The sequence below is a fragment of the Brienomyrus brachyistius genome, chromosome 8 (assembly GCF_023856365.1).
Source record: "Brienomyrus brachyistius isolate T26 chromosome 8, BBRACH_0.4, whole genome shotgun sequence".
NCBI classification, from domain to species: domain Eukaryota; kingdom Metazoa; phylum Chordata; class Actinopteri; order Osteoglossiformes; family Mormyridae; genus Brienomyrus; species Brienomyrus brachyistius.
Window position 1 is genome coordinate 13,228,113 of NC_064540.1, and position 21,456 is coordinate 13,249,568.

At 41.2% G+C, this 21,456-nt stretch overlaps 1 protein-coding gene across 5 annotated transcripts in view; it reads left to right on the top strand.

The window, feature by feature from the left end:
• The window catches only part of LOC125746973 (voltage-dependent L-type calcium channel subunit alpha-1D-like), a 75,775-nt gene that overhangs the window by 35,453 nt on the left and 18,866 nt on the right, over positions 1-21,456 (top strand). For 3 of the 5 annotated variants that reach the window (XM_049021574.1, XM_049021576.1, XM_049021577.1), the window contains exons 9-28: positions 2,974-3,125; positions 8,038-8,086; positions 8,364-8,390; positions 9,732-9,892; positions 10,174-10,399; positions 11,291-11,498; positions 11,895-12,012; positions 12,122-12,209; positions 12,309-12,333; positions 12,439-12,572; positions 15,762-15,891; positions 16,453-16,512; positions 17,708-17,814; positions 18,017-18,104; positions 18,557-18,664; positions 18,786-18,838; positions 18,962-19,108; positions 19,353-19,554; positions 19,884-20,042; positions 20,287-20,397. In XM_049021574.1, the coding sequence (XP_048877531.1) occupies positions 2,974-3,125; positions 8,038-8,086; positions 8,364-8,390; positions 9,732-9,892; positions 10,174-10,399; positions 11,291-11,498; positions 11,895-12,012; positions 12,122-12,209; positions 12,309-12,333; positions 12,439-12,572; positions 15,762-15,891; positions 16,453-16,512; positions 17,708-17,814; positions 18,017-18,104; positions 18,557-18,664; positions 18,786-18,838; positions 18,962-19,108; positions 19,353-19,554; positions 19,884-20,042; positions 20,287-20,397 (2,353 nt within the window). Of the gene's footprint in view, positions 1-2,973; positions 3,126-8,037; positions 8,087-8,363; positions 8,391-9,731; positions 9,893-10,173; positions 10,400-11,290; positions 11,499-11,894; positions 12,013-12,121; positions 12,210-12,308; positions 12,334-12,438; positions 12,573-15,761; positions 15,892-16,452; positions 16,513-16,591; positions 16,652-17,707; positions 17,815-18,016; positions 18,105-18,556; positions 18,665-18,785; positions 18,839-18,961; positions 19,109-19,352; positions 19,555-19,883; positions 20,043-20,286; positions 20,398-21,456 lie in introns of all 5 variants that reach the window. The other 2 variants (XM_049021575.1, XM_049021578.1) reach the window with 1 other exon arrangement.

Consider the following 21,456-nt stretch of genomic DNA (forward strand, 5'->3'; position numbering starts at 1 on the left):
TAAACGAGAAGGGACACTCCTCTGAAGATACAAGTGTGTACATTTTGGACAAAGACAGATGGTTTGAGAGGGGAATAAGAGCCCATGTATGTCCATTTGGAACGACCATCACTGAACAGAGGTGGAGGCTTAAGAGACCAGTAATCAGCTGCCTATAATGGAGTCTTGAGATCCCTCCCCAGACAATTTATATGTGAAGGGCAACTGCCTGTAAATGGTTCACACCTTGGTTCAGGTGGAACCAAGGTTTTCACACCTTGATCCACACCTTGCCCCAAGTGACCCTAATGTCCTGCTGGACAGAAGCCTGTGCCATCGACCACTTTCAGGGTGACGACCCCACTAGATAAGTACCTGGAACTCCCCATCAGACTTTTAGAACTGAAGAAACCTTTCGGATTAGAGGTGAAACATCTTCAAGAAAATAAAAAATAAGAAATCCAGTTTTCTTCAATTCAAACCTTTAAGATTCTTTTAAACAGGTTATTTTCAGTGGATCGATCGAACCGGTTTTCAAATCTAAAAGAATTTAACTTGTTGTACATCCACACAGCTCAAAGTCTTACATTCTAAAAGTTTAAAAATACTTAACAAATTATCATATAAAACATATAGCAACCTTTTTTTATTCACTTACATTTTCGTTTTGTAGACTATCTGTAGCCATGTTGCCTTCAGTGCCTGAACTGTATGCTAAAACCATAAACTGTTGTATCTGTGTTGTGTACATGCCCAGTTGCATGGTGGTGTCTCACTACTCTTCAGTCTTGGCAACTGACAGGTCAGCAAGTTTGGCATGTACTGTGGAAGCGGCTCACATGAGACTCATAAAACCCACAGAAGATGTTTATGATATACAGAGTGCGCTAAATGTAGTTATACAGTTTTTATTTTACAAAATTATTCTTAAAAGTAGGGCTTCCTCTACAAAACCTTCTCCGTTCCCCCAACCATATTTTTCCCATTGGATATACTTGTATATGTATTTTAGTATGTAATCTTAGTGAACATAAGGTTTTTCAGGAACATATTGTAGCAGGACTGACTGTACTTTTGCTGATCAGTAATGTAACTAATTACCTTTTCAAATTAAATAATGCAATTAAAAGTGCTGAAATTTAAATGGGGTTGTAATTCATTACTTATGTCTTGCATGAAAATATTACTGGACAAATGCAGCCTATTACCCTAATTTCCTGTTTATGATCTGACCTCGGCTGACCTTACGGTGGTTCAATGAATGGGTGATATTAGGTATAGTGATAGATAAAATATTATGGGAGTTATGTCTCATTGTCATAGAAGCAACACTAAAATATAACTACCCAGACAGCATAAATGCATAGGCACGATGTCTCTGCGATGCTTTAAAATCCATCAGCAAAGCATCTCTAGGAAGTAATTTGCTCACTTGCACAACATCGCAGAGACATTACTACCAAATATTGATTTGATGACATTCCCCTGATGGTTGTAGAATGCATTTCAACAGCAACATGATGTTAATGAGTTAACTATGCAACATTTAGCTTGTTGTTATTTTTCCAAATTAGGCTATATATCCCAAATTAGGGTCATGCTATATATAGTGTGTATATATTTAAAAATGCACTTGCCGAAACACACATTAGTGCAAGTAATAATTTAAGGTAATACTTTATTTGGAAGATCTGCTTACATAGTATTTGTAGTATTTGAACAACTTAGTTCAACAATTCAGCTGTTTCTGTAGATTATTAACAGAACACACAGTGTACAGAGTTTGTGGAATGATTCATGAACATATGTACATATTCTAAGAATAATTTTATTGTTATGGCAGGGCATGGTGAAGGCAGTGAAAAGAGTTTATTATAAGAAAAAGAATCAAAGAAATCAGAACATAAACAGAACTAGGGAACAGAACTAGGGAACAGAGCTGAACAGACCGTTACAAACATCTACAAATACAATGACTAGCTAAGGATCAGAAACAGGGCACTTAAATCTACAACTAACGAGACATGACACAAGACAGTTAGGAACTATAACTCAATTAACTAATTACAAAAGGCATGGGACAACAAGCTAGAGGTGGAATACAATTAACAAGGAAAGGAAACTAGGGATCGTTAAACAGCGCTGGGGCAACTACACAAGGAAACACTAAAGGCTATGATCTAGCAAAACCTAAACCAATAAGACAGGGTAGGGTAGGCTATACAAAGGGACACAAAGCCAAGACTTAGGAAAACAAAACCAAAAGCTACGAATAAAATAAACAAAAGATCAGGCTGGCCATGACCAGGGGGATTTAGCCTTTGAGCCACACACACAACCCATTGATCTATGCAGCATTCTGGGGAGCTGGAAAACACACTAGAGATTTAGGTCTAAGAGAGAGGAAGGAACAGACTGGCCAGTGACACCTGCTGGCCAAACAGGGACGAAACACTTGGGAAAGAATCAGATGGCACTGACCTTGACATTAATTGAAATTGACTACTCACTTAACTAATGTCATTAATTGTTGAATCTCAACGAATAAGAAATGTTACAAATACTCTGTATGCTCTCTGTAGACAGACTATCCAAATAAATGTTAATTGGACTAAATGCAAAGCAATCATCTAATGATCTTCTGATCCTACCCCAATGTCTCAGCAATATGTATGTGCTGTCTGGGTATGTATGCATTAATAAGAGAAGTGAAGTAACACAAAAGTTCCTTTCCTTAGTAACTAATTACTTTTATATGCAGCAAATGGTAAAGTCATTGAATTACTTATGAATGACGTAACCAATTACTGATTTTCAGTAAACTTGCACAACACTGTCAATGAGTGACTGAAGAAATGAATCAAAGAATAAAACAGCATTTAAAGTTGAACAAGTTACATTATGTGATTGGTCCTGTGCTCTGTAGAGAGAGTTAGCCAAGGAATGTGAGAATGTGGCTTGTGCATGGAGTGATCTGCCCTGTACTCTGTACAGAGAGTTCTCCAAGGAGCGTGAGAAGAACGTGGCCCGTGGAGACTTCCAGAGGATTCGAGAGGAGCAGCAGTTTGACGAAGACCTGAAGGGTTACTTGGAGTGGATCACCCAGGCTGAGGACATCGACCCAGAGGACGATCCATCCAAGCGGGGTGAGTACTGCTTGAGCGCTTGTGCATCCGAATAGGGGAATTTCCATTCTGGTTCACCTCTCAGCAGTGATCGAATGGCCCTGCATGCCTTGGTATAGGGTGGGAGATGTAGTCTCCGGGGGAATGAGGCAGGACGATGCACATTTCTACCATTACCACTCTGGTCAGCCTTATGCATATATATACAATGAAATCAGGAAATGTTTATGCTTTTTAGACATGGAAATAATTGTTGTAATAATAACCTGAGATTTTTGCATCTTATAAAAAATATGCAGCTTTGGGAAGATGCATTTGTTGACCTGGTGGAGGCAAGTGAGATGATGGTTTTATTTATATAGCGGCTTTCTCACACTCCACGATGCTTTACAATGCAAACAATAATACAATAAAGCAACGCATGTACAGGATCAGAGCAACAGCAAAACAATGACAATGAGAATGTTAGGTACTGGTAGACACATTATAGCATTCCTGAAATAAATGAGTTTTCAGCTGATGCTTGAAAACGTTAACAGACTGTGAGGAAGTGCATTAGCTGCTGTCACACAGAATGCCCTGCCACCCATAAAGCATAATCTGAATTTAGGTACACAAAGAAGGTTGGAGCCCGATGATCTTAATGTGCAAGCTGGAGTGTAGGGAAGGTCAGACAGATATTGAGAACATAAGAACATAAGAAATTTACAAACGAGAGGAGGCCATTCGGCCCATCAAGCTCGTTTGGGGAGAACTTTACAAGAGTTGTTAAAATCTTATCTAGCTCTGATTTAAAGGAACCCAGGGTTTTAGCTTGCGCTACACTAGCAGGAAGACTATTCCATATTCCAACTACACACTGTGTAAAAGAAGTGCTTCCTCGAATTCATTTTAAAATGTTCTCACGCTAATTTCCACTTATGGCCACGAGTTCTAGTATTTAATCTAATATTAAAATAGCCATTTGGCTGAACAGCATCCAGACCGTTTAGAGTCTTATATACCTGGATCATGTCCCCCCTTAGTCTCCTTTGCTCGAGGCTAAACAGATTTAGCTTAGCTAACCTCGTAAAACATTCCTCTAATACCAGGAAACATTCTCGTAGCCCTATGTTGCACCCTTTCCAAGGCAGCAATGTCCTTCTTAAGGTATGGTGACCAAACCTGCACACAATATTCAAGGTGGGGTCTTACAAAGGAATTATACAGTATAATCGTAGCATCACCTCCCTTGACTTAAATTTCACACACCTTGAGATGTAACCCAACATCCTATTGGCCTTTTTTTATTGCTTTCCCAACACTGGTGAGAGTGGGACGTGGAAGCATCAACATACACACCGAGGTCTTTCTCATAATCAACTACCTTTATTTCAGTGGAACCCATGCAGAATCTGTACTTTCTTCTCCCTGCATGGATTACCTTATATTTTTTTATTGAATTGAAATTGAATTTGCAAACTGAAATTGAATTGGGAGAAGTGAATTTGTAAGTATAGGGCGTCACATTTTCCAGGCAGGATAAATGCAGTTTCAAGTTATTGGAATTCAGATTCAAGCTAATAAATTCAGATTCAGTTTTTTTAATGCAACACCTGCAGATTCAGATATGCACTATTCATATTCAGGTTCTAGTGGGACAAATTTCAGCCCAGAAACATGCTGTATGTGTTTCATAAATAAGAATTATCAATAAATTCACTGAAAAATTTAACTAATAAACTGTATTTTCCTTAATGAAAGTCAGACCATATTTTACAAAAAAAATCTACACAGTTCCAGGTAATTAAACAGGGTTCACATTTTTTCCTCATAATGTTCGTATTTTAAGATCTTTTGCAAAAAAAGTTGGAAATGCTTGGCTACTCATGAAACTGATGAGAAATGATAAGGTAGGAGAGTATCCTCTGAGAAGTCAAACATGAAAATGAAGGCCAGGTGAGCTACAGAAATCCAGGTGTATTGTACTGTAAAAGGTCCTCTGCAGCAAAGGTTGTTCAGTGCCTGGAAGGAGGTGAGTTTTGGGTCTGCTGTTTAAGCCTCAGTTTGAGTTCAGTAGGCCAGCACTGCCAGATGTTGGGGCAATAACACAACCGGATGACATTACCATGGGATGTCACTGTGATACTAAGAGTTTCCCTGTCCTAAAGTAATTCTCCCATGCAAACAGTCACCTTTGAGCACCTCATACTTAACACATCCTCTGTCTTTTCATGGAAATATAAAATCTCTGCTTGTTGCATTAGCAGGGCGTACACAGAAATACATGCACAGATTATTTTTTGTACCACTTCTAATCACGCATAAAGACACCAAGGCATAGACTAGCTTACATGCAGAAACATACCAAGGTCTCCATCTTATCAGGAGCTATACTTGTGCTCCACGTTCACATTTACTCTAAACCCTTGCCCTTACATAAGGAGGAATCCAGGTTGGAATAGTGGCCCTTTATTGATCCTGTGGTAAATTCATTAGTTTTTACATATCCCTTCTTTCTATATGAGACACAGATGCATGTGTATAACAGAGTTTTTTGCATGACATGCCAGATCAACCAGCTTTTAACCTATGCAGCTTTTGATGACTGATGATTAGATTGTGGTACTGACTGATGATAATATTGTAGGGCTGTCTGGTGATGACAAATAGTAATGTTGTGGGCCTGACTGGTGGTGACTGATGGTAATGTTGTGGGTCTGACTGGTGGTGACTAATAGTAATGTTGTGGGTCTGACTGGTGGTGACTAATGGTAATGTTGTGGGGCTGACTGGTGGTGACTGATGGTAATCTTGTGGGGCTGTCTGGTGGTGACTGATGGTAATGTTGTGGAGCTGACTGGTGGTAACTGATGGTAATGTTGTGGGGCTGTCTGGTGATGCCTAATGGTAATTTTGTGGGTCTGACTGGTGGTGACTGATGGTAATGTTGTGGAGCTGTATGGCGATGACTAATGGTAATGTTGTGGGGCTGACTGGTGGTGACTGATGGTAATGTTGTGGAGCTGTCTGGTGGTGACTGATGGTAATGTTGTGGAGCTGACTGGTGGTAACTGATGGTAATGTTGTGGGGCTGTCTGGTGATGCCTAATGGTAATTTTGTGGGTCTGACTGGTGGTGACTGATGGTAATGTTGTGGAGCTGTATGGTGATGACTAATGGTAATGTTGTGGGGCTGACTGGTGATGACTGATGGGTAGATTGTGGTGCCAGTTCAGTTCCATTTATTTTTATATACTCTCACAACAGAGTCGCCCAAGGCGCTTTATATGGGTGTGTTGTGGTACATTACACCATCATTATGACAATGAGAAAGAAAGAAAGAAAGAAAGATGACAATGAAGGAGAGGAACCAAAAGTTCCAAACCGCTTATCCTACTGGGTTGCAGGGGGCCCGGAGCCTATCCCGGAAGCAATGGGCAAGGAACAAGCAATGCACGAGGCAGGGAACAACCCTGGATGGGGGGCCAGCCCATCGCAGGGCACACTCACACACCATTCACTCACACATACACACCTACGGGCAATTTAGAAACTCCAATTAGCCTCAGCATGTTTTTGGACTATGAGGGGAAACCGGAGTACCCGGAGGAAACCCCACGACGACATGGGGAGAACATGCAAACTCCGCACACATGTGACCCAGGAGGAGACTCGAACCTGGGTCCCAGAGGTGTGAGGCAACAGTGCTACACCACCATGCCGCCCCCAAAAATTCCCTAGTGGGGAGAAAAAAAATCCTCTGGGGGTCCAAGATCAACAGCCTGCCCCCCACCCTTGGGCATACTATCATTATTGAAACAGAATGAATGGGCTTATTTGCTAAAAGCAAGGTGTAAACTGTCAAGGGTCCACAGTCCCTCAACGAGTCTGTTCTCCATGCCGGCCTGTGTACGGTGAAGTCTTTACCCACAATGTTACAGATTGTAAGTCAACCACGATGTCACCCTTCCATGGGACTGAACCTACCCCAGTCACTATCAGACACTAGCAGGACATGTAGGAAGGAAGGCTGAGAATATGGGTGGTCAGAAGGTGCATAGCCACCTTAATGGACAAGCATAGTAGATGAAAATGGCACGTGCAGAAGCCCCAGCAGCTATAGTTACGATATGTGTTGCAGGTAAGCTAAACTGGCAATAGGTCTTCAGTCTACATTTAAATACTGAGATCAGTTCAGCATCCCAAACATAGCCTGGCAAACCATTCCACTATATAGGGCTCTGTAGTAGAACACTTTACCACCTACTGGCACTTTATATGTGGAATGACAAAAAAACCTGCGTACTGTGATCTGAGTGGACAATGTAGCTTGTACACTTGAAGTAATTCTATTCGCTTGGCAGTTTCCAGACCTTTAAGTGCCTTATATGTACGTAGGAGAACTTTGAAGTCAGTCCTGAACTTAACAGGAAGCCAGTGAAGGGACCTAAGAGCAGGGAGTATGTGTTCAAACTTCCTGCTCCTGATGAGAATTCATGCTGCTGCATTTTAAATATAAGGTGAGGTGTTTAATGTGGAGTGTATGCTCCTAGATAACAGAGCATTATGATACTCTAATCAACTAGGGAAAAGTTCAGCCCCTCAGAGTGGAGTGCAGAGATTATAGCATTCATAGCTGCAGAGTTGCCTCCAAACAACAGAGCCTCGGTGTTCTATGCATTTAGTGACAGTTTTCACTCATCCAGGTCTTTACTTTATTAAAGTAGTTCGCTAAAGTGACAACTGTCAAAGGCCGCACTAAGGTTCAGAGGCATTAGCATAGTTGCATCATCATCAGGTGACATTGTTGTTGTTTACGATTTCAGTTACCGCAGTTTCTATGTCTCCTTGAGGGACCTGGACGGTGTCAATGACTCCAGTGTGATCTAAGTAAAGGGTTATCCTCCCCCCACCCCCAGGATGACTAGAGACTTTCTTTCTTCACCAACAGATGGGGAATCGGAGCATGATAAGAAGGCAACTTGCTGTGGGTCCCTGTGGTGAGTTAAGACCCTGCCTCAGCCACTTTTGCACACAGCTATCAGGTTCCACACTCGTCCTTCATGATATTTTCTCCTGTATTGCAATGCACTTTGAATACTGCACCTAAAGATGGGTGGGTGGGTGGATGGGTGGATTCATGACCTGCTTTATTAATCCCAAGGGTAAATATGCTTGCATACTGCAACACAGGAACACAGCGTGCACCATTACTTTATCATGCTTTTTCCAGCTGTCTCATTGACTCTAACAATGTCATCTCCTTTATTTTTGCAGTAAGAAGTTTTCAAAGTCAGACTTCGGGTCAGTACAGGAGGTTTACTGTGTGCTTGGTTTTGCAATTTCTGAAATAAGGTCATAACTGTTGGTATTGTATATATGTCTGACACTGGTTCAAAATACCACACACTTAAAGTAGTTTTAATATGTTTAAGTAGTGAGTATGTGTATGTGTGTTTCTGTGTGTGTGTGTGTGTTTCTGTGTGTGTGTTTCTTTGTGTGTGTATTTCTGTGTGTGTGTGTGTTTCTGTGTTTGTATTTGTGATATTTTGACCCTTGACTGGTGTGTTTGTGGAAGCAGGAAAAGAATCAAAATAAATAATTATTGCTCATTTTTTTGCTATTATATCAAACTATTATTTATGTTCATGAGTGAATGTTACCTTTAAAAATGTATGGACATAGTCAGACTAAATAAGAGTAAATCAGATATTTGGCAGTCCTTGTCATTGTAAGTGACCACAATGAGAACCACTTGCCTATTTTTGTGACAAATGCAACAAAATGCTATTATGTCTAAAACGTATCCTGTTTTAACTGTTAAATGTTGAATGTAGCCTATTTATTGAGGCTTCCGGTTTGTCTTTATTCTTTACCTGAAAATAAGCAAAGTCAAACTAAACGTATTTTTCCTCTGTGGATGGGAATGGGAGACTGATGAGATGTGGGAGCGGGACAAAATTGATTGCAAAGTATTTAATTATTTTACGTTAAACATCTGCAAAAAGGCCATACTATTAATGAACCGTAAATGTCATGCAGCTCCACTGGTTGAAAATCCTGAGACTACCCATTATAACATAGACTAATTAAAATATTTTGATGTATACATTAATGGTCTTTCACAAAATCAATGTGCAATGTGCCAACAACGCTTCTGACTCCCCCTCAGTTTAAGACAGACAGAAAATTGGAGTTTCAGAGCAGGTTTATAGGTTTATACTCAACGTGCGGTAATGCTTCACTTTTACACATTTGCACACTTAGATTAGTTCATGTGGATGATTAAAAGCAAAGTCCATCGGGGGCAGTTTGAGAAAAAAAGGTTGGAGACTGATTAAAATTAAAGCAGCTGACTGTACTGCTCTTTTGTGACAGAAGCGCATTTGCTGTTTAAAAGGCATGAATACTGGACAGAAAAATGACAACTGCGTTGGGCTCATGCTAGCAAAAACACTTGTGCCTGGCGCCACTTTGCCCCAGGTGTAAAATAGGGCCAAATGTCGCTAAAGATAAAGAAGCAATGCAGACAACTATATACACAAGTAGAAGAGTGTCATATTTAGGCATTCTGTCAGTCCTTTGTCTGTTTGTGTTTTTGTAGTGACCCACGCCAATATCACTTTTCATTTTCTTTTTTCCTAGTCGGAAAGTGTGTCACTGGAACCGATTCATCCGCAAAAGGTGCAGGTTTGCTGTCAAATCAGTCGCCTGCTATTGGCTGGTGATCGTCCTGGTCTTTCTCAACACGCTCACAATCTGCACAGAGCATTACAACCAGCCAGAGTGGCTATCGCAAATACAGGGTGAGAATTTCAATTGAACTAGGTATATATTAGGGGGAAAAAAATGATGACCAGTCATTCCTGATTCAGGGAGTAAATAGACGAAGATGTCATTCTGTCCATCTTCCAACTGCTTATCCTGATCTGGGTTGTGAGGAGATAAATTTGCAGACAGAGGAAATGCTGCTGTACATAGAATTTATATTGTAAAAGTCTTTGTAATGTAATCAGTGCATTGCAGTAGTGGATGGAAATACCAGATGCAGCATAGTAGTGCTAACAATGAATGTCCTTCCTTTCAGAGGGAGCCAACAAGGTGCTTTTGTCGATGTTCACGTGCGAGATGCTGCTGAAGATGTATAGCCTGGGCTTTCAGGCCTACTTCGTTTCGCAGTTCAACCGTTTTGACTGTTTTGTGGTCTTCGGCGGCATTTCTGAAATGATCCTGGTGGACAAGGGAATCATGAGTCCGCTCGGCATCTCTGTGTTTCGCTGCGTGCGCCTGATGCGCATCTTCAAGGTCACACGGTACGCCCACCACAGCTCGGGGTCGGCTCCACTCAGCTGCTTTTGGTCTCTGTTGGCCTGGGACAGTTTGGTGCTCAGAGACCCAGGTCTTGGAACTCCATTCCATCACTGGCAAACGTGATTCAATTAATGAAGGGCTTAACTGAAGAGCACCTGAATTTAGGTCATTGGTGGTCTGACCTCAAAAACAACACAAAATGGACTAAGTTAATGTCGGAAATTCAGATTCAGAATACTTTATTGATCCCTGAGGAAATTATGTGGTTACAGCTGCTCCTAGACGGTAAGAAAATAATTAACAAGTTAAAATACCAATAACAAATAAATTACCAAAATTACAAATGGCTCTAATACAAGGAACTCAATAGACAACCAATATATGTTATATATATATATATATATATATATTATATATATATATAGGATATATATATATATATTACACACACACACAATATATAAGCAATATCCTAATAAAATTACAAATATTACAATACCAAAATTACAAAAGGCTCTTATGGTACAAAGAACTGAATATACAAACAATATATATATAATCATATAAACAATATACAAAAATATCCTAATATTATGCAAATGAACTATACATGGGGTTGAATTGCTCTTCTATTTGGTTTTCTGGTGGTGGAATACAACAAAAGATAATATGAAACCTCTTGGGCTCTATAAAGGAATGAGTGACATAGCTAGTGTTTTTATGCAGGTGGCATGTGTGACAGATTTTTTTAAGAAATAAGACCTTAGTTGCTCTCTATGACCAACAGGATGGTAGAAGGTCCTGTACTTGCTCAAAAGCGTGTGAACGCCATACTTACGAGACTGGTCTAAGAGTGGCTTGCCTTTTATCCCTCTTCCATCCTGTGTCCACAGCCATTGGGAGGCACTCAGCATACTGGTGGCCTCCTTGCTCAACTCTCTGAAATCCATCGCCTCCCTGCTGCTGCTGCTCTTCCTTTTCATCCTAATATTTGCCCTGCTGGGCATGCAAGTGTTTGGAGGCAAGTTCAACTTTGACGAGTCGGAGAAGAAGAGGAGCTCCTTTGATAACTTCCCACAGGCTCTGCTCACAGTGTTCCAGGTGATCCTGGGTTTGCACTTCTGGGTTTCCACTGAGTTCTGAGACGGGAGGAGTCCTTGCATTCGGTCCAGCTGTACCTCTAGACAGGAGATCTGTGTGTTGGGTTCTATTTGCATTCTGGCTGAACTTGATATGGAGGGTGTATTTGTGATGAGCTCAAGGACAGGTTGAAAATTGCGTTTATTATAATAGTGTCCTGTTTAGATGAACTCCAGTGTATATTTGGTTCGTTTCATGGGCTTTGAATGAGTTAGGATAGGTTTCCCATAATGGATGCTCAGTCCAGTCATGAAACTAATCAGTCTGTCTACATTAAGAGCATCGGTAGCCTGATTTCTGTTTTTATATTGATCTGTTGTGCAGGTTGTAGACTAACCTGTGCTGTTTTGTGGGCAGATTTTGACAGGTGAAGATTGGAACACTGTTATGTATGATGGAATTATGGCATTTGGTGGTCCAGGGTCAGGGATGATCGTCTGCCTTTACTTTGTTGTCCTCTTCATCTGTGGAAACTGTATCCTTGGGTTGTTGGTCCTGGAGACAGAGTTTGAACCTGGGTCAGGGGTTTGAGGTGCAATGCAAAGACATCAAATTGGTTTTTCCTTAAATATGGTTTTCAACAGATATCCTGCTGAATGTATTCTTGGCCATTGCCGTGGACAACCTGGCAGATGCAAGGGGTGGAAAGAAGGAAGAGAAGAGAATTCCATAGTAGGGACCCTGTGGCAGCAACTGGAATATGTTTCTCTCATACTGATTGACTACTGTTACGTTATAGTCAGTCTCACAACTGGTTTCTTTTCTCCACAGTGAGGAGGATGACGGTGAAGGACAGGTATGTTAGTGGGACTCTCTGTGTGGATGTTTGTGCTTATTCCTGAGTCCATTGTAGTCGAAGTGAACGTTAGTCATGTAACATGTCTTTACTTTGTTGTTGCAGGAAGAGGAAGGAGACAAATATGAGACAGGTCTTCCACCCGGGCCAAAGCCTCGCGTTGCAGACCTGGTCAGGGCGGAGAAGATTACCCCTATTCCTGAGCCAACTGCATTCTTCATATTTAGCAACACCAATCCGTGAGTACAGAAGAAATCACAACCTTTCTATGTACGCTGGTACACATAGAAGGTGTGTTGGTTAAGGACATTTATTTGTACGTGTTATGCCTTGCCTATCTGCCCCCCCCCCCCCCATTTCTCCCTAATGTGGCTCTAATGAGCCGCACCTGTTATGCATTTGTCTTACCTCTCGTTCCTGCCCTTGTTTGATGCACTCCAGCTGCTTCTCATTTTCTCCATTGTTAGTTTTTGTAGGTGCTTCCTAGTCCTATGTTTCCCAGTTCTGACATTAATGTTGCTGTCCCTCTTAGCCCGTGTGCTATTCCCTGCTTGTGTTCCCTCATGATCCCATTACTTCCTAGTCTGTTTCTTGTTATAATAAAACTTGTTTTGTATTTCCCCGACTCCTGCTCCTATGTCCTATATCCTGCAATGCATAACAGTATGACTTTGGAGGGTCCTGCTGTTGCATGTTTAAATGGGGAACTTAACATGAATTTGTTCAGCAAACATGATAGTGGTGTATGGTTCTGTGGGTTAGGGCCCATGGTAGCTTGTTCAAGTCTGATGGCTGGCAAAGCACTGTCACTATTCGGCTTTTAACCCATTTTACGTTTAGATTTTTATTTATTTAACCGGTGCTTTCATTCAAAGTGACATGATTATTTTTGGAGAAAGCAGACACTCACACGTTGAGGAAGCAACTGGGTGTTAAGGACCATGCCTAGGGCCCAACTGTGAATATGTGTTTGAAATCTTTATCAGACAGTTAGCTATGGTGATGTATTCAACATACTGCTTGTGATTATCTCTTTATTTGGTGTACAGTAAAGTACAATAGTGTAATAACATTTCAAAATTCCATATTTTGAATAAAATGTACAGTAAACATTTTCCCCCACTATATTTATGGTGACAGTTCTGAAAAGTTCCAGAAATAGTAATAAATTACCATCAGGGACATAATCAGAAGTTCTGGGCCCCCTGGAAAAATGTCACTTCAGGCTCCCTTAGTAGACTTCGGTGATCAGTCCCCAAATGTTAGATTTGTGGGCCCCTACAAATCTTTAGGACCAATGAATATTCTAGGGTATTCATACCCTTCCAATGCCCTTGATTACTCTATACAAGTACGTGTCTGGGCAAAAAACAGTTTGGAGTCATTACCGGTAGAATTGGAAGCTTCAGTATCACATATGCTGAAGGTGACAGCTAAAGTGGAACATGCACAAAAAAGGACAACTACATGGAAAAGAGTACTAATCAGGGGACACACAGCTTGAAAAAAGCCCTCCTGGGTACCCAAGGTACCTAGAGCCTACAGGATTCAAGAGTGATGCACCAACATCACGAACAGATGTGCTTCTGACAGCAGCCCACTGACTGTGCTCAGATTTTGGCTCAAGGTTGACGACACGTGGGTTTTGTTCTGCCTCAGGCACAAAGGGTGTGCAGCTTGTATGTGTTCAGTCTGTCCTCACCACATGTATTGTAAGTCAATTGCAGTGTACAAATACACACTAACATAACGCCATAGATTTTTAAACTGTGGGGGGAAACTTTAGAACCAAGTGGAAACCTGCACAACACAGGAAATACATGTAAACTCCACACGCACACACACACACACACTCACACACTGTTGTGGGATTCGAACCCTCATCCCTGGGGATGTGAGCCTACAGTGCCACCTAGTTTTCCTTCAGGGCCTTCTCTTCTCTATTTACCCAGTTTGGTGATATTTCACTTAACCATTTGTAAGGCAACCTTCCTTACCCTCTTTGGAAATTTAAATACAGTAAAATCCCATTATAGTGGACTCGCTTACATCGGAATATATAACGGACGAGGTCCACTGGTCCTGGCCCAGCGCCTTTATGAACACGCAGAAAAAAGCATCGGATATAGCAGACTCACATATAACAGAATTTCGCTTATAACGGACAAACAGTTTGGCTCCCAGGGTCACTTTTAGCTGTAGTTTTGTTCAGCTATAATAGACATGGAAGCTCCGCCTACAAGGCGCGTGTCGTGCCGGTGATATCCAGTGCAGATACATCAAGGTTACTACTGTACTGTACATGTATAACCACTTATAGGCCATATGTACTTCCAACAGTCAGGTAAAGTTGGATTACTACATGTACAATATAATAATCTATACCACACGTGTGTCTGCTGGGGTGTGGCATGAGTAAATAGTGGCATGTAGTTGTGTTCTGGGCATACAGCAACTCTGGATATAACGTACTTTGGATATAACAGTCCTTTGCCAGATCCCTTAAAGTCTGTTATAATGGGATTGTACTGTACAGTGATTTGCTTTTCATACTAGACCACCTTTGGCTGGTAAAACAAACTGTAGATGAGTTATATTGCAAACAAGAACTGAGTACCACTCCGTAGCCATAAAACCAATTAATTCACTGGTGCTACTGACTTGGTAGAGCTATGCCACCATATCAGTTTCTTACAGTGATATTGTATGTCACTGTTTTATATGGGGGTCTGTTTAGTTTTCAGCAAATATGAGATTATGCAGTGTTTGTTTTGACGCTCAGCATCTTACTTGTGATATAATTTGGGTTTTCAATTTTTTACTAATTGTATGTAATTCATATTCATTAAATGTAGTACTCAGTCTCCATCAAGACAATCACAATAATCTTTGTTGTTTGGGACAAGTGTTTTATTAATACCCAATTAAGGTGATAAGATTGGTCCTTTACCGGTATTTCTTTGGTGTTCAGTCAATAAGTTCACATGCAGACATTAAGCTTTATAAAATACAGCTTATTTTGTTCATGGGTTGAAAATTTTATTTCATTGATATTTTTCTGGGATGGCAAGTTATCTGATGGGCCAGTTTTAGAAGCACTGAGTATCTGAAACAGTGCTTACGTTTTAATTTTTTTTTTTTTTTATTCAGTTGCCTGGATGACCTTTCTTTCCAGAAAGGAACTTTTGCAACGTTTTGCATATTTTTACAAATGAAAGCAAATTTTTACACTTAAAATCTGGGTATTTTGCAATCAAAAGTTAATGGACGTTACAGCAGATCAACGCAATAACATCTGAGTTAGTATCATAATATTTAAAAATAGCATAGTAAGTTGATTGCTCTGTTGATGTTCCTCTGATCCATTTATTGTAAACAAAATGAGTGTATTTGCCATCCTCTAATGGTGACACTTGTTTGGTGATCAGGATTCGGGTGGCATGCCACGCGCTCATCAATCACCCAGTCTTCACCAACATCATCCTCGTCTTCATCATGCTGAGCTCGGCCTCCCTGGCAGCTGAAGATCCTATTCGCAGCCACTCTGGGAGGAACATTGTGAGTACTCTGATATTCTCCATTTACAGTGTTAGAATCTTCACATTTTCACTGTAATGATGCAGTACCAAGTAACTGTAATGTAATTTAATGTGAAAATGTTTCTTATTAAAATACCACTAATGCCCAAAAATGACAAACAGCTTCTCTAATGTAAATGATTTCTCTAAAGAATACCAGTACACAGTACTACAGAAAAATATCTTTTTTGTTATGGAATACCTTTTTTGTTTATAGATATCATAATGCATACAACTGATGTTCTATACCTGTTATCTTGTTTTTCTTTTTCTCTTGTTTATCATTTTTAACAAATCCTTTTTGGATTGATAGTTATCTAAACCCCATCTATGTGTTTTTTTGAGGATTGGTGGCCCCTAGCTGGGTGAAGCCAATACAGAGAAAGGATGGAATTGGCATTTTTATTTAACGTTCCAGTACTGTAGTGCATTCACTTTCATGTTAAAATATTCTCACAGCCCCTTTTTGTTTCCATCAGAGGGACATTTTCCTGTAACCTCTTCTCTGGACTTTTGTGAAATGTGTGTGTTGCTTTTTCAGATACTTGGTTACCTTGATTATGCCTTCACGGCAATCTTTACTGTTGAGATCCTGTTGAAGGTAAATGCTCTTTCCCTGGTTCTGTCTTGTGATCCCAGTGCTTGTGTAGTAACCATTTAACTGTTTGATTGCCTTCCAGATCATAGGCTATGCTGATTATGTCTTCACTAGTGTGTTTACGTTTGAAATCATGCTGAAGGTAACCGTTTTTTACAATGAGGGCCATGCTGCATACTCCTTCATGTCACCTGCTCTCAGTGGAACCTGGCTTGCTTTCTCACTTGCCGTGGCACCTCTTTTAATTCAGTACACCAGCGCCCCCTCCTGGCACAGTGCTTGGAACAAAAGTTGTGTGGTCTGCCAGGCCATTGTCAGTGACTCAGGCTGGACCTGATGCCATACTTTTTGAAACCATAGATGCACTATTGCAGAGGAAAAATCTATATAAATACTCTTCTTAGATGGAAGTAACAGACCATTGGCTGCACTCTGGCCTGAACGTTATTGCTTTGGCAGAATGTTCTAGGACCAGACTGTAGAGTTTTTTTGACATTTATCCATGTAGCTGTAAAAGAGGGGGCTCACCTCTGTCTAGCTTTATGGTTACAGCATGGGCTTTCTTACTTTCTCCTCACTGGTAATTGGATTTAAATGGACTACACCATTAACAGCACTGGGCAGCAAAACCTCCTTAGCAGAGATGTGTGTATCATTGAAGATGACCCCTTGAGTTACTGAAGAGATTCTGCTGCTCACGTTACTTATATCCACTTGGTGACTCTTTACGTCGTTTATTTCACTCTCTGTTCTCTGCCTGCTGTGTTTGAAGTGTGATGCGAAATCGTTAGCTTTTAATTGCCATAAAACTAGAGTGTGCTTAAAACACACTTAAAATGCCAAGACAGTAAAGTAATTAGTTCAGGACTTGGTATTGATTCAGTGGCATCACGTTAGCTTAGCGACAAATCGCATGCCCCATAGCCATGACCTTTGCTTGGAATAGCTCATAGCAAAATGAATAACTCAGTAACACATTCATGTTAAGTGAAGCCCAGGTTTAGCAACTCAGAGGGAACATTGGGTATCCTTTGCAGTGAAGTTCCAAGCTGAGATTTAAAAAATTTACAGCATAGTTCATCCAGTGTATGTCTAGAAGAGGCTGTGAAATGGCATATGTCATTATGGGGACTTCTGTTGGACCATGCTCTAACTGAGACACACTCTGGACCCTTATATTTGTGTCCTTATTCCACAGATGACAACCTTTGGGGCTTTTCTTCATGAAGGTGCTTTCTGCAGAAGCCCTTTCAACCTTTTGGACATTCTTGTCGTAGGAGTGTCGCTGATATCTTTCATGTTCCAGTAAGTATCTCCTGTACCATGACCTATCCATAAATCCAGTAATATGAAGGTGCAAAGAGCTGCCATACTTCAGAAACAGGAGAAGCTTTGACAATCGTAAATCAGATCACTCTAATGATCTGATGGACCTTCGAGCGACACTGCTGTGGACTGTGAACGGCCATTACCCTTTCCTGCATTTGATACAGTGTATGTTTGGCAGGTCTTCTGCGGTGTCAGGGTTGAAGATTCTGCGTATCATGCGAGTCCTCAGGCCGCTACGAGCCATCAACAGAGCCAAAGGCCTCAAGGCATGAGCTCCCCATCCTGAGGCACACAGAGCACACAGTGATCCAAGTGCCTTTATGGTCCACAATATTATGGCAAGGAATTCACAGGGGACCTACAAGTCTCATTTCAAAGCCAGTTCCTTGATCAAATAATACTTTGTCATTGTACGAGTACAGGTACAAAAGAATTCTATAGTTTGCTTATCCTGTCTTGCATTTCTTTGAAATATAAACATAAATACAGGTGAGAACTAAAGTTGGGGTCAGAGCACAAGATTGGGCATTCATCCAGCACCCGTAGAATATTTTTCAGGTTTAGGCATATTGATCAATGGCACATTGGTGATATGACAATTCTGCCACCCATAGGATTTGAACCAGTCACCTTCTGATCTTAGACCTAACCCCACAGAGCCACACGTCTGTTAACAAGCACACCCCTAACCACCTCTCTTGCCTGTCTCAATTTACAGAATGTGGTTCAATGTGTGTTTGTGGCCATCAAGACTATTGGCAACATCATGATAGTCACCACGCTGTTGCAATTCATGTTTGCCTGCATTGGAGTGCAGCTCTTCAAGGTCAGTGCAAAGTCACTGTCAGTATATAAAGCTTGCAGTTTTGACCTGATAAGCATCCCTGAGGCTTTTTTTGGGGACAAAGCCTCAAGTTTAGCATCAGCCCATTTACTGTATCTTACAGGGGAAATTCTTCAGTTGCACAGATGAGATAAAGACAACTCCAGAGGAGTGCAAGTAAGTCTGACAGCCTCATGGTATGGGCCTTAATAGTCGTTACCATCCAATAGCATTTCCTGATGTCAGTGGTTGCTAAGTCTGGCTTTTAGTGGGCTGAGCTATAAGACTGCCTCTTCACAGGGGAACCTTCATTATGTACAAGGATGGGGAGTTGAACAAGCCATTAGTTCGTCAGAGGCAGTGGGTCAACGGCGACTTCAACTTTGACAACGTCTTGATGGCCATGATGGCACTCTTCACTGTGTCCACCTTCGAGGGTTGGCCAGAGTAAGGATTGGACTGAAACATACTTACATAAACACACAGGCACAGGTCCGACATGCATGTACATATGTGACGCATGCACATACTTACTATATTCGCAGTGATCCCTAGATTGGCACACACCATAGTGGTATGTCTATAAATGCACAAATTGTGTGGATGACCAGGGAGCTGTCACTCTACAGACCTTAGGTCTCTGCTGCCCTCTGTTGGCCAAGTGTGTTATTGTGTGCCTGCCTCCTTTCAGTTTGCTCTACAAGGCCATCGATTCCTACCAGGAGAATAGGGGCCCAAAATTCAATTACCGTGTGGAAATCTCCATCTTCTTCATCATCTACATCATCATCATTGCCTTCTTCATGATGAACATCTTTGTGGGTTTCGTCATTGTCACCTTCCAGGAGCAGGGTGAAAAAGAATATGAAAACTGTGAGCTGGATAAAAACCAGGTCAGACTCTGATTATGTGCCCGGGTTTGCATAACCATTTCTTGACAAGTTAGCGGCATGTGATAGTTTCTCTCAATGCATGTAAATATGGCTGATGTCACTAATATCAACTGAAAAGCCAGTAGTAGCCAGTATTAACATTCATTTTGGTTAATGCTAACAGTCACAATAAAGAGGAAAGTAATTAATACATACTGTGGGAAATGTTAGATAGCTATATTGGAGCTAATATGTTTGTTTTGTGAGTCATATAAGCATCTTGGAAGCTTTTATAGTTGTGTACATGCCTGTGTGAGATGGCTAATGATTTTTTTTTTATCCTACCACAGCGTCAATGTGTGGAATTTGCCCTAAAGGCTACTCCCCTACCATTTTTTATTCCTAAGAATCCCTACCAGTACAAGTTCTGGTATGCGGTCAACTCCGAATTCTTTGAGTACGCCATGTTTGTACTCATCCTACTCAACACAGTGTCCCTGGCTGTGCAGGTGAGATCTGCTTTCCTTTGCAGCCTTCTTGATACAGAAGTCTTGCCTGTTTGCATCAGCCAGTCAGCACAAGAGTTTTCACTTTAGCCCAGTTCACTGGCATTCCAGTACTTTCACTTAACTGTATTTTGGTAACTGGATAGTGATGAAGATCAGAGTTGCTCAGGGATGTTTTAGGTGCAGATCTGCATTGTTTTCTGTGCTTTGCCATCAGTCTTGGGGAAACTGTCTGTTCTCTCTCCAGCACTACGGCCAGTCAGAGCAATTCAGTCATGTCATGGACATCTTGAACATGATCTTCACCACAGTCTTCACTGTAGAGATGGTCATTAAAATCATTGCCTATAAACCTCAGGTATGCTACATGATGTCTCACATGGAAGGACAGCTGCAAATCTTTTTATTCCTACAAATGATTTCATAACGCAGAAATGCTTCATGTTGCATTGGGCAATGCATAAATACCATGACACCATTACAGCTAGCAGACATAGCTAAAGGCCCTAGTTAAGATATTGAGATATTGGACCAGTGAAGTAAGCTTTAAAAAGTTTGTAACATCTTGTCACAGCTCTTTGTGCCAAAGAAGGAACGCACACTTGTAAGTTGATGTAGTGCAGTGGCAGAGTCCGGGATGTGCTGTGTCTGTGTGTTTGCCTTTGTGAGAGCATTTTCAGCTGAGGCTGCAGGGCAGCAACAACTGATAATCGCCAAACTTCCTGGCTTATGCCCAGATGTTTCCTCCATAAAGCCATATTACAAATGTACATAATTCATCTGAACAAATGCACTCATTACAGGCAAAAATGTCACCTTGATATGTGTGGTTAGTTTGTCTTTCCCTTGAATTACCTCTGTTGTGAAACATTTTTCGCATGCCGTGCCCCTTCCTAGAATTACGTGCATGTTCCTACGATGTCCCTATACGTCTAACCTAATGAACTCTGGATGATTACCTTCCCTGCCACCTGGACCCATTCAATATCTTTTGAACAACTTCTGCACGATATGAGTAGCCGTTGATATGTTTATTATGAACTCCCCATCCCCTGCCAGGGTCCCAGATCAGTAAAGGCACTCTTCCCCATAAAAGGCCAAATTTCCTGTTCACTTCTGGGTGCTCCTTTCTATATGCCTCTTCGCTGCGTGTTTGGAAACATTTTGACAACCTCTGTGACTCACACTTCCTATTTGGTCTGCTGCTGCCACCACTTCCTACATTACACAGGGTTATTTTGGGGAAGCGTGGAATGTGTTTGATGCCCTAGTGGTGGTTGGGAGCCTTGTAGACATTACCCTCGGCCAGATGGATGTGAGTATAACAATGCTTGAAGCCACTGTCAGCCGTCTCTTGTACTCCTGGAGTAAACCGCTGGACCTGTGCTTTACTATAGCTGTTGTCCTTAGTTCTTTG